This window comes from Colobus angolensis, unplaced genomic scaffold (assembly GCF_000951035.1).
Source record: "Colobus angolensis palliatus isolate OR3802 unplaced genomic scaffold, Cang.pa_1.0 Scaffold450, whole genome shotgun sequence".
NCBI classification, from domain to species: domain Eukaryota; kingdom Metazoa; phylum Chordata; class Mammalia; order Primates; family Cercopithecidae; genus Colobus; species Colobus angolensis.
In genome coordinates, this window is record NW_012117933.1 from 2,403,700 (window position 1) to 2,417,265 (window position 13,566).

Genomic DNA, 13,566 nt, shown 5'->3' on the forward strand with positions numbered 1-13,566 from the left:
AAAAAAAAAAAAAAATTACCAAAGACAGACTTTCTTTCACTAAGCCATTAATAAGGGTCAAATAACAGAATTTTTTTGCTCATTTTCACTTCATAAATATTTTGAGAATAGATTAAATTGCTTTCCAGAGTTGCAACATCTGAATAATTCAGACATGCATATAATCTAGCTGAGTTTGAAAAACATGAGTTATGTAAAATTACTCTTCACTTTTTAAAGAGATAATTTCCTTCGCTGGTCACAGAATCAATGTAATAATTTATTATTTATTAAAGAATTATTTCTTGAGTACCTAATATATGCAAGACATTGTTCTCATACCAAGGATTAAGACTAAATTAGACAAAGTCCAGCTCTTGCTGACCAAATCTATTAAGCTCACAATTTTCACTGAACTATGGCTTTTTTGAAGGGCCTTAAAACGTAATGTTTGTATAATTTCCTTTATCAAGTCTCTCAGACAGTATTTTAATCTTCATTCAACTCTGATCATCGTGCTGCCTAATCTGTTTCCATCTCTAAAGGGCCTCCTGCCACACTGTTTTAGTCACAGATTTATGATGTGTGCTGTCACGCTAATAATTCTCTGGCCCTGTGGCGTAATCAGGGACATCATGCATTGCTGGCATTTATTGTGTTTGCTTAAAGCTCTTGGAGTTTCTCACATACTTTTATTTTGCAACAAGTTGAGAATTTTCAACTCACGTTCCAGGTCTGTTAGTATGACAAATATTCCCGTGCAATGTCTAGTGAACTCTAATAAAGCAACAGGCCAGTTACCCCACCTCCGCCCTCAAGGACCAGACCCATCCTGACCCAGCCTCAGGGATCCAAGTGCAGATCTTGATGATAATTGGGAATTAAGGAGGAAGCAGAGGGAGGGGTTTTAGAAGCACAAAGCCAGACCACATTGAGTTTTGGCTTAGCTTAGAATTCGTTATGATAATCTCCATCTAAATGGCAATTATGAAGCCAGAGGCATTTCGAGCCAAAACATGGTTTGAGCTGGTTTTAGGACAGATCCAAGGATCCACTATAAGCCAAGAACATCTCAGAGGTCCCAAGCTTCTGGGATTTGCTCAGTCTGCCTTCTTTCCTTCAGAATAATTCCTTTGAGTTATAAGATACATTGTATTGTTCAATTTTTTAACTCTAATGAAATTATCAATTCTGAGATTTAGGGAAATAAGATTATCATTTACATTTGACAGATGAGAAAACTGAGGCTTGATGACATTGTTCAGGCTTACAATGTGTTTAGGTGGCAGAGTCTGTCCTTAAATTCATGTCTTTTCTCCTCAGTGATTCATCCCTTCTTTTTGCCAGTCGAGGATAAGCAAAATAACTCTTTAATTGTGTGGTATCGTTGAATTGTCTTCTGCACCAAATCTCAAAGGAATTTAACCAAATATCATGGAGAAGTGGGGAGTGGTAGAGACTGAATGAAAAGGCAAAGCAAAGAGTCGAATGTTGAGTATGTTTCCAAAAACTAAGTTATGTGCAAGCATTTTCAGAAGCCTGATTAAAAATACAGTAAAATGAGAAGGAAGAAGACTGTTGACATCAAGGTCATAAAGTGAGGGCGAGAAGAACAGTGGCAGAAGAGGAGTGACTGGGTTGGCACCAGTACAAGAGCAATGACAATGGCAGCACAGTGAGGACTGGTTCCAAGGCCAGGTGAAGGTTAGCTCGTGTCCCCAGGGCAGAGGGACTGAGAGTTAAAGCCAGGGAAGCATCAAAGGACCTGGAGCCCCAGGCTTCGGAGAATTTCAGTGAATGAAGGGAGAATTCAGGAACTGCTTAGGAACCCTGGCAGAGGAAGGGTAGGGATTTAGGCCAGGATCAAACAATGCCACTACCATGGGGCTACATTTGTTTACTATTCCTTTGTTTATCATTGTCTTTCTCCTTTTGATTGTACTGTTCCCCGGTGTTCTGGCCTGAGAAACCTGGGTTACACAAATTTGATCAGGACACAGTTTCCAGTCATAATGAGGTTACAGTATGTTGGGGAGATAAACAGAAACACAACTATTTACACAAATGTGTTGTAAGTACCATAACGGGTTGTGTGTGTCTATATACATATTTATCTATGCAAGATACTATGCAGGGATTAATTTTAAGTTATTTAATACATAACTTAACTCTGCTAATGCTGCTAAATTCCCTCTGTTATGGCAAAATTTCAATGAAGTCTATGTCACCAACAAATTAGATGTAGGGGTACTTTGAGGAAAAAGGCTTTATGTGGCCGGGTGCGCTGGTTCATGCCTGTAATCCTAGCACTTTGGGAGGCTGAGGAGGGTGGATCACAAGGTCAAGAGTTCGAGACCATCCTGGCCAACATGATGAAACCCCGTCTCTACTAAAAATACAAAAATTAGCTGGGCGTGGTGGCGTGCATCTGTAGACCCAGCTACTCGGGAGGCTGAGGCAGGAGAATTACTTGAACCCGGGAGGCAGAGGTTGGAGTGAGCCGAGAACACACCACTGCACTCCAGCCTGGCGACAGAGTGAGACTCTGTTTAAAAAAACAAACAAACAAACAAAAACAAAAACAAAAACAAAACGCGATAGCTGTAGAACAGAGAGAAGAACTGTGTTGCCATGAGAGTTGGGATGTCCATGACACTGAGATTTGAGTAAGTGCAGAAACTTGGAGCCAGAGGTGGCCAGAAGAAATGCAAACTCTCAAAGAGGTCAAGGGCATGGGATGGGGATCAGGTCAAGTTCCATTTAATCTCAAAGCACAGAGTGATTCGCAGTGGATTCTTGGGCCGCATTTGCTTAGCCTCATTTAGAATCTTAACCTTTCTGAGAGCTATTCCCTTGGTTTCCCAAAACTGAGGTTCAGTGTTTGTGTCTCTCCCTGCACCTTCCACTTCGAAATTCCTTTCTTTCTTTAAAGCAGTTTTTCTTTAGCATAAATATAGAGTGGAAACATATTAAATAACATAAAATTCTATGGCTTGAATAATGGTGTTTATTTTCTTTAAATACACTTAAATATGAAACATCAGATGGTAGTTCATTAAACTGGAATACTATAAGCTGGACAGTAATCAGAAAGTCAGTACTGATCATAGGAATCAAATTCTGCAGAAGAAAGAATCAGAATAATTCACAAGAGTTGCGATTAGCAAAGGACTCAGAGACTACAGTTTTCCTCATCTGCTCTGAGTAATCAATCATATGGCACCTGCCATTCCATGACCAGCACATCTTTCTCATTCACCAAAAATCAAAAACAAAAACAAGACTAAACAAAAGGGTTACATGGGTCCCCTCTTCTCCATTCCTTGGTGTGCAGAGGCATCTGCAGCTAGAAGACATCCACGAACCAGAGACTCCTTAGCTGTGAATGGAAGGTTGGTCTGGATTCACTGTGGTGCTGTGTAAAACGAATTTTTTTTTAACACCTGGGAAGAAAACAGTGACAGCAACTTGGCAAAGCAGCATGCTGTTAAAAATGACAGGGATAGGGAACTTGGAACACTGAATCAAGGATTCTCTCGGCTGTGGGGCCCTTGGGCAGCCCTTTTCTCCTTTGGAAAGCGGCAATGCTTTGCACACGCTGTTTTGCCATTTGCACATGGTCTGGTATGAAAGGGGCATCTGTCCTCACAGCTGTTGCAAAAGAAAATAAAGATGAGAATTCAGAATCAGTGACTGGATTCAAAAGAATAACTCTGTTCTGATTTGATTAAGTTTTCAGAGGCAGTTTTTCAGATATATATTTAAAATGTCAGTATAAAATCCTGCATGGTTATCCCACATGGATTCAAAATCTATTAAAGTGAATCAGTAACCTCCAAGTGTTCTATTCATGAATAAATTCCTTGCTATATAAATCCGATGATATTCCCTCCATTAAAGAAAAAAAAACAAATAAACATATATTGACATACACAATGAGAGACCGAACTAAAGAGGTTGATGATCTGAAACCTCCCCTTCCTAAAATATTATTATTAAGCAATATCCTAATAATTGCTTAAATTTTACCCATTTCATTGTTGTTTAAGAGCTCTAAACCCAAGCCAGGCGCAGTGGCTCACGCCTGTAATCCCAGCACTTTGGGAGGCCAAGGCAGGTGGATCATGAGGTCAGGAGATCGAGACCCTCCTGGCCAACATGGTGAAACCCCGTCTCTACTGAAATACAAAAGTTAGCTGGGCGTGGTGGCATGCGCCTGCAATCCCAGCTACTCAGGAGGCTGAGGCAGGAGAATCCCTTGAACCAGAGAGTCAGAGGTTGCCGTGAGCCCAGATCGCGCCACTGCACTCCAGCCTGGAGACAGAGCGAGACTCTGTAAAAAAAAAAAAAAAGCTCTAAACCCATAATAACAGGCAGGATTTTCTTAATTTCATGATTAATCATCACTCTGTATACTCTTGCTTATTCCTTAGCTGCCAAACTTCTGTTCTATTATCCAAAAGGGACTCAGGCACTAAAGGGAAAAATTAGCTTACTAAAGAATCCCACCAAATTAAAATGGCATTTACATTAAATGTCATGAGTAAAGGCAAGACAACTCAAGGCATTTACCTGCAGGTGTCTGGGCGAAACAGCTTGTGCTTCTGGCAGCAGGTCTCCAGACTTTCTTTGCACTCAAAGCAACTGCAGTTTTTGGGGTGCTGGATTAGATCTTTGGGACACGGTGTTTTACAGACACACTCGCAACGATCTTCATCAAACGTCATGTGTGGTCCACAGAGAGCTGGTTCCTGGAGATGAGAGTGGTCTAAAGAGGAACAGAAACGTGTTGGTCAGATAGCTGTAGTGTGGATAATTGGATCACCAAAGTTGATTGTATATTTTACATCATCCGTAAGTAACTTCGATTCACCCGATCTCCTTCCTATAGATTTATGTCCCTATTTTTTTTTTACAAGGTGAGGAAGATTAGCCTCTGATTTCACAATACAAACACAGGTTTGTGTGTTTTCTTAGGTTTGTGATTTTTAAAATATCATAAGCTGAATATTTTTGATAAAATATTTTTAGAGATTTCTATGTTGATGACTTGTTTAAAATGCAAACTTCCACAACCAAGTATTAGTAATAAAATATAGGATGTCTAAGGGGTTATGAGTCTAGCTGTCTCCATTTTTTGGTGGAGATTAAAAGGAGAGACATACAAAATAATTGGTGTTGTAGAAATACACCTCAGGCATTCCAGACCAGGGGTAGCAATAGTAATGCATGTTCTCACTGCAGATCATAACACTAGTATAAAAGATATAACAGCAACAATCAACTTTGATTCCACCAACATCTGCTGGAAGATACATTCAGGTAAAGGGGAGGGTCTGAGAAGTTTTTGACATACTCAGCTGACAGATATTTCTTCTAGAAGGTGTATAAAACAATTGAATAGCTACTACTTCAAATCCATTTCTGATTAACAAGTTGAAATTCATTGCAAAATAAATGGAAGAGACAGAAACTTTGGAAGAACTTGACTCTGTCCCTTTAGCATTCTTGAAGGTTTTCGAGGGACGTACATGTTTAGTAGTTTTCTCCCCAAACCTGCTTCTCTCCCAGTTTGCCTCATTTAGGGAATGGTGACATTACTCTTGACTCACCTGCTCTGGTAAGTCTGAGCATCATGTCCCCTCAGTTCTGCCTCTCTAAATTTGTTCTTTATTTTCCATCCCCACTGCCACTGCCACAATTCAGTCTGGACCTTGTGTTTCTTGTGTAGATGGCTGTCGCTCTGTCGCTCATCTTACCACCACAAGCTTTATCCCTCCAACCTATTCTTCACACGATTAACAAATGCAAACCAAATCACTTCATTCCACTGCTTTGAATGCATTAAAAGTTTCCCTTCCCACAATGAAAACCAATTTTCCCACCAGGATATACAAGGCCCTCCATGAACTGGACCATAATAACCTCACAGACTCATCTTCTGTTTCTCACTCTCATATATCCTGTGTGTTCCATTGACACCAAATGACAGCACTTTCTGTTGCCCTGATATTCCAGTGCCTCCCAGTCCCACGCCTTTGGCCTTGTCTTTCCTTCTGCCATCCATTTTCCCTGACGTCTTTCCCAATGTCTGCAGGTTTAGCTAAGTGTCCTTATCCTGTGCATATTTCCGTCCGATTCTTTCTTGCACTGATTACATTTGTCTGTTTACTTGTACATTTCCCCCATTAAGTAAAATGTCCTGAAGGGGAAGGAGCAGGTCTCATTGTTCTGGTATAAAATAGGCACTCGATGGATGCTTGTTGGATTTCTTTGGTGTAATAAAAGGGTCCTGAAGCAGGCTGATGTATGGAGGTTCTGAGAATCTCCTCCAGCATTCCAAGACATTGGGTTAAACCATATGTTCTTGCCAATATCTGACTTTAATGACATATCAAAATGACAATCTCGTGTGGTTCAACTTTATAGTTTAAACTGTTCTCTAATGGATGACGTTTGAGAATGGGTGCTGGAAGGCTAAATCTGAGAAGTCCCCATTTTGAAGTTTGTGAAGAGGAAAAATGTGACCTTTGTAAGTCATATGCCAGTGAGGCAGATGTCGCTTTGGGGCAAGACAAGAATAACTTGTTCAAGGACAAAGAGGCTCTTTAAAAATTCTCAGTGATCACTAGGTGGCAGCAGAAGTTCACTAAGAATACTTCAGACAGGCCCAAGGCCACTGTTGGACAGGGTGGTTTAGGGAAACACAATCCACAAGGTGTTTGCAGAACTTCAGCAGGCTGTTTGGCAGACGCTGTGCTCACATCCTTATAGCCAAGTTAACAGGAACAAAAACTGGATGCAAGAGAAGTGATGGTGGAACAACAAGTAGCTGAGGGTGATATCCTGAAGTATTATGTATTGATTTCCATCCCTGGGGAGTTTGACGATATGTTCTGTTCTCAGCTTTGTTCCTTTTACTATTTTTATCAATAAACTGATAGAATTTTTCAAAATAAATTCCTGAAATTGTGGCTCTCTTCAAGAAGGAAGGGATATATTAAGTATTTTAAAATACAGAATTGGGACCGCCTCGATTTATTTATATTTATTTATTTATTTATTTTGTATTGTTTGTTTTGACAATTCAGAGCAATGACCTGAATCTAACAAGATGCAATTAAATTAGACTTGGATTCACTAACCTAAATGTGCTCACCTGGGCAAGAGAAGTCATTGTAGAAAAGGCAGTTGGCTTAACAGTCACATGTATGGAAAAAAAGTACAGTGAACAGTAAGCTCAGTAAATGCCATCCATCTGATGGGGCCACTGGAGAAAAGAATGTGAACTTGGTCCACATTGGGGACTTATGGGAGATGAGAATGGGAAACAATTGTGATCCACCCTGCACCTCTTGCTTACATCATTGCTATAACTTCCCAAAAGCTTTCCCGCCTCTTTCCCTGCCCCGAGTCAGCGCATCCTCTTCTACACTGTTGCTGGTATGATTTTGCTAAAATTCTAATGGGTACTGTCACTCTCCTGCTTGAGCCAGTTGTGTGGTTTCCCTTTGTCCTTAGTATCACATCCAAGCTCCCACGCAAGAATTACAAGGTCCTTCTGCTTTGTCCCTGTGAGCCTGTCCAGCTTCTTCTCTCACATCTAACCAACCCCTTCCCCCTTATGTCCCCACCCGTTATATCCCCACCATGCTGAACTTTTTCCAGTATGTTCTTTCACCTCCAGTCTTGAGTGCTCAGATCCCCCCTGCTTAGAGTAGCACTTCTCTTCTTCCCTATTCCTCTTTCCACCCTCTACACACGTGTACTGGCTGAGTGCCTTCCCAAGAATTATCTCCAGCAGAAATCAGCTGCCTCACCTAAGGCTACATCCCCTCTCCAAGGCAGCCAATGAACGGTCTACAGGGTTCAGCCTCTTCACCTAGATTTGAGACTTACCTCCACAGGGGTTCCCAGCTTCAACTTCCCGTTGGCTTAGGCTGATGCCTCTTAGCAACAGCACTGTGGTCAGCTGCCTCTCTCTTTACCCTTTAATGCCTTGTGCCTGCCTGCAAACCTCCTCCATATAAAACTGTCTCAGAGGCTTTGTGCCAGGAAATCCTCAGCTAGAGCCTTTAAGCTCTAAATATATTGCCCTTCCCACAGTAACTTACTTTCTTTCTCTCTTCTCTTTTCTTTTTTTCTTTCTTTCTTTCTCTTTCTTTCTTTCTCTTTCTTTCTTTCTTTCTTTCTTTCTCTCTTTCTTTCTCTCTCTCTCTTTCTTTCTTTTTTTTGGAGGCACAGTCTCACTCTGTCACCCAGGCCCGAGTGCGGTGGCATGATCTCAGCTCACTGCAACCTCTGCCTCTCAGGTTCAAGAGATTCTCATGCCTCACCCTCCTAAGTAGCTGGGACACATCACCACATCACCACGCCCAGCTATTTTTTTTTTTTTTTTTTTTTTTTTAGTAGTAGAGATGGGATTTTGCCATGTTGGCCAGGCTAGTTTTCAAACTCCCAACCTCAAGTGATCCTCCCGTCTCGGCCTCCCAAAGTGCTAGGATAACAGGCATGAGCCACCATTCCCGGCCAACCCCGCAATAATTTTCTAACACTATTAAAACATGAGTCACATGGAGAAAGAATTAGATTTGTTTTACATGGCTCTATAGGGTAAAACCTGAACTAATGAGTTGATGCTCTTGAGCTGGGCTGTCCAACAAGGTAGCTATGGGCCGTATGTGACTATTGGGCATGAAATAGAGAGTCTAAATTGAGATGTGCTGTAAGTGTACAAACACACTGGATTTCAAAGACTTAGCACAAAGAATGTAGGCTAGTGCATAAATGTTTTTTACATTGATTGCATGTTGAAATGATAGGATATTGGATAGATTGGATTAAATAAAATATATTAAGATAAATTTCACCTGTTTCTTTTTGCCTTTTTAATATGAGTAATGTAAAATGTAAGTTACATATATGACTCTTATTGTATTCCATTGGGCAGTCTGGTCTGTTCTAGAGAGAGATTTCAGTTCAGTATAACAACAGGAGTGTGTTCACCCCTTGGTGCTGCCTCACTGGATGGCGAGTCTCCAAATAACTGATGTATGTTCTGGTAGAGGATGGCTGAACACTTGGTGGGAAGGGTGTAAAGAACATTCAAGATCAGCATGGGCATTTAAACTACATAAATATTAAATTTCCCCACATGCTCTGGGTCAAGCTTTCGTGAAAACATTTAGAAGGAAGCTGAGAGGCAGAAGAAGGGAGAGTAGATTGCTATTTACAGTTTTTAGGACAGATTTCTTAGAGTTTAGCCCTTACTGTTCTTGCTTGTAGATTATAGTTTAAAACAAGCAAGGGTAAAACTGCATGACTACTTGTGACTTTTTTTTTTTTCTTTTTTTGGTGGAACCATGTAAAACTCCTCGGAAAATAAATTAAAATGCATTCATTTTCAAGCAAATGTTCATCACCCAAAGTCACAGAATTACGGATTATGAGCTATGACAATTCACTATATCTCATTTTGCTCCCAACTCCCCTTAGACCAATAGCCATATTTTGCTTTTGCTTTGCCTTAATTCTAGAAAATGTTTTCTTTTATTCCCCATTTATTTTTCAAATTACTGGCATGTTTTCATATGATGCAGTTGATAGAAACCAAGTCCAAAATTACTTTATGTTCCTGTGAGACGTTCATACAAATACATTAGTAAACTGCAGTTGACTAGTATTTAGTTCTGAAGCAGCTTTCATTCAAGTTTAACATCCCCTTTCAATTTCAATGCTTCAGGATGCTCCAATAACTCTGGGCTTTTCTTTGAGATTAGAAAGCAGAGTGATGCATCGATGGACTTACTATATGATTATGGTACAGAGGGTTCTGGAATCTGACCACTTCTATCACTCTCAGCTGTGTGACCTTGAGGAAATTACTTGATATCTTGGTGTGTCCATTTTGTTATTGTCAAAAAGAAATAACAATAGTATATTACAGGGTTGTTGTGAGAATTAAATGAGCTAAAACATATAAAAGATTCACAACATTGCCTGGTCATACTAACTACTCAATAATGTTCACTGCTATTGTTGCTACTTTTATTATTACTGTTATTATTTGACTACTACTATCATTACCTTCTGTTCCAGCAAGTGGATTCTCCTCCTGTAAAACACATTTACATTTGTTGCTATCCCATAGCATGTCAATAGGACAGAGTTTCTTGGAATGGGAACAGCTAGGAAAAGAAAACGACCCGGATTTAAAAGCTTTCAAGGATAATCAAAACTTTGGAACATTAAATCAATTCCTGAGTAGAGAATAGTTAAGATTTTTAAAATTTATTTTTTGCTTTTTATTCTGTTTAGGGAAATAAGGTTTTGAGATCTATTGCACAGTATGGTAACTACAGTCAATAATAATAATGTATTGTATATTTCAAAATTGCTAAGAGAGTAAATTTCAAATGTTCTCACCACAAACTGATAAGGATGTGAGAAGAGTTAAGATTTTAAAGGAGCGGGCCGGGCACGGTGGCTCACGCCTGTAATCCCAGCACTTTGGGAGGCCGAGGCGGGCAGATCACCTGAGATCGGGAGTTTGAGACCAGCCTGACCAATATGGAAAAACTCCATCTCTACAATACAAAATTAGCCGGGCGTGGCGGCGCATGCCTGTAATCCCAGCTACTTGGAAGGCTGAGGCAGGAGAATCGCTTGAACCCGGGAGGCGGAGGTTGGAATGAGCCGAGACTGCGCCATTGCGCTCCAGCCTGGGCAACAAGAGTGAAACTCCGTCTCAAAAAAAAAAAAAAAAAAGATTTTAAAGGAGCTTAATTTGTATTTATGAACTGCATCTTACTAGATAGTGATTCTGTAATTATAAATATTCTATGTGGAAATGTTTAGAAACTAAACTGTAATTTTGGAAATTGTAATCTTCTTAAGAAGATATATGTTAAAACTATGCAAATTATAGCTGTCAACAGTTTATTTACCAAAATTATATATGTTCTAACATACCTCCTAAGAATACTTCCTGAGATGATTATTATTATTATTTTTTTAGACGGAGTCTCGCTCTGTCTCTCAGGCTGGAGTGCAGTGGCCGGATTTCGGCTCACTGCAAGCTCCGCCTCCCGGGTTCACGCCATTCTCCTGGCTCAGCCTCCCGAGTAGCTGGGACTACAGGCGCCCACCACCACGCCAGGCTAATTTTGTGTGTGTTTTTAGTAGAGACGGGGTTTCACCGTGTTAGCCAGGATGGTCTCAATCTCCTGACCTCGTGATCCACCCGCCTCAGCCTCCCAAAGTGCTGGGATTACAGGCGTGAGCCACCGTGCCCGGCCCCTAAGATTGTTTTCTTTAAAATAAAGATAAAAGCATTGACCAGGACAACAGGAACATCTTGAGAATAAATGTTGCTTTTCTACAAGTTTTCTTTTCTGCTGGAGAGAGGCGGAGGTGTCTTCTTGGCTCAATGTTAACTAATCACCAGGTTACTCTTTTCCTTGCCACTCACGCAATATATTTATTGCTTTACTTTTGCAAAATCTAAGTATCTAACTAATGATCTTTTCATTCAGTTACCCTTTACTTGTTTCTTTATATTAAATCTTTTTTTTTTTCTTCAAATAAGTGATCCTTACCTTTGGTTTCGTCGTTTGTCTTATAAACAATTACAAAATTAATCTCAAGAGAATTTCAAAGCCAAATTAATTTTAAGTCATTTTAATTTAAAACAAAGGTTTTTCATTTGGTAATCTTAAGGGGGAAAGATTAGAAAGCTGCAAAACTCACGTGCTGCTAGTTTTGTCACTTCCCAATGACCCCAGGAATCTTCTTTGTTTTCTCTCATTTCAGGATGTAAATATACAAACAGCCTGAAATAAGTTTTATTTAGTGCTTGTTCTGGAACAAGGGTACATGTGCTAAATTTGAGGTTAAAGTGGTTTTACACCTGCATTAGACTATGCATATTAAGAACAAATGTGTCTACGAGTGGACATGACGAGCTCATACCACTGAGCGTTTTGGTCCTACCACAATATATATCTAACATCTAATAAAAATATGTATTTGCCAGTTATTACCAGTAGATTCAGGTTAGAAGCTAAAATATGAATAATTTGAAGATAAATTGGTAACTCTATATTAATGAAATATCCTCTACACACAGTTTTGGCAAGGCAAAAACAAGCATAATCCAGTACAAAAAAAAAGTGCTTACCGATCTTCTTCAGGGATCTGGATGGATCTTCTGATAATTGAGTATGGATGGCGCGGGGCTGTTGGCAAGCACTTACAACCTGTATGATTGGCAACTTTAACAGGCACTAATTCAGGTACTGATGTCAAAGGCACTGATATCTCAAAGAGCTACAGCAGAGAAAGATAACCACAATATTTTTTTTTATTTTATATATTATTTTTAAAATTGTTCTAGTGTGAATTTTTGCCTTTGTCATTTATGGCAATGACTTTAGCCGAGTTGTCCATTAAGAATGGAACTAAACAGGCTCATCTAACTTTATGAAATGTTTAAGTTTGGTCAAATCTCTTAACTTTTTGATCATTGATACCCTTGTAAAATGGTACTGTTAATCCCTACTCCTGCTTTACATTTGAGTGTAAATTATAAGGATTAAATGAGATTAAAGCTATGTAGTTTCTTTAGGATTTTATTAGAATAGGTTATTATTCAATCTATTTACTTATCCCTTCTCATACCATTTCTATTGAAGAAATATAGTTTCCTATCTCTTGACTTTGTATTTGGCCACGTCACTTTCTTTGGCTAGTGAGATGTTAGCAGACATGACAGAAGTACAAATTTGAACTGTGCATGTTTTATGGGGCTTGTTTTCTCAAACTTATGCTGTAGCCACGAAAAGAACGTAATCTGGCAGGCTTGCTGGTCCAAGCGATGGGAAATGTAGAAGTTGACTTGGACTCACACTGCAGCTTAGAGTCAAGCCCCGCTGAATCCACCCTAAACTAACTGAACCTCAGATATGTAAGTGAGAATAAATCGTTGTTGTTTGGAACCACTGAGTTTTAGTGTGTTTGTTATGTAGCATTGTGTATTAATAGCTGATACAAGATCATCGTGCCCAAACAAATAATTATAGCTAACATGTATATCATTCTTTCTACGATTTCTGTAGGCCACGCCTGTTGTAAGTGCTTTCATGTTACCTCATTTACCCCTTATAACAGCATTATGGGGTGGGTTTTTATTATCCCCATCTTATAGGTGAAGAAACAGACGTACAGAGAGATGATACAACTCTCTTGAGTGGTTCTATGATGTGTGGATGAGTTTGAAGTTGATTTTAATGTATTGTCCATTCAATCACCATTCCATGTAGTCCTTACTACATAGAGTATTCATTTGTTCACTTTGTTTCTAAGAGGTGGTTTGCCAAATAGCCCATAACTTTGGGGCGAGAGATAGCTTTTGTTTTGTTTTGTTTTGTTTTGTTTTGTTTTGTTTTGTTTTGAGACAGAGTCTCGCTCTGTTGCCCAGGCTGGAGTGCAATGGCACCATCTCAGCTCACTGCAAGCTCCGCCTGCTGGGTTCATGCCATTCTCCTGCCTCAGCCTCCCGAGTAGCTGGGACTACAGGCGCCCGCCACC

At 39.8% G+C, this 13,566-nt stretch overlaps 1 protein-coding gene across 1 annotated transcript in view; it reads right to left on the bottom strand.

Moving 5' to 3' along the window:
- Nucleotides 1-2,966: 2,966 nt before the first annotated feature.
- FIGF (c-fos induced growth factor (vascular endothelial growth factor D)) overlaps nt 2,967-13,566 on the bottom strand; it is a 39,385-nt gene continuing 28,785 nt past the window's right edge. The window contains exons 4-7 of the mRNA XM_011957888.1: nt 12,158-12,306; nt 10,066-10,166; nt 4,552-4,747; nt 2,967-3,630 (exon numbers count right to left, since the gene is read on the bottom strand). Of these exons, the coding sequence (XP_011813278.1) occupies nt 3,504-3,630; nt 4,552-4,747; nt 10,066-10,166; nt 12,158-12,306 (573 nt within the window). The 3' untranslated portion in view covers nt 2,967-3,503. The remainder of the gene's footprint in view (nt 3,631-4,551; nt 4,748-10,065; nt 10,167-12,157; nt 12,307-13,566) is intronic.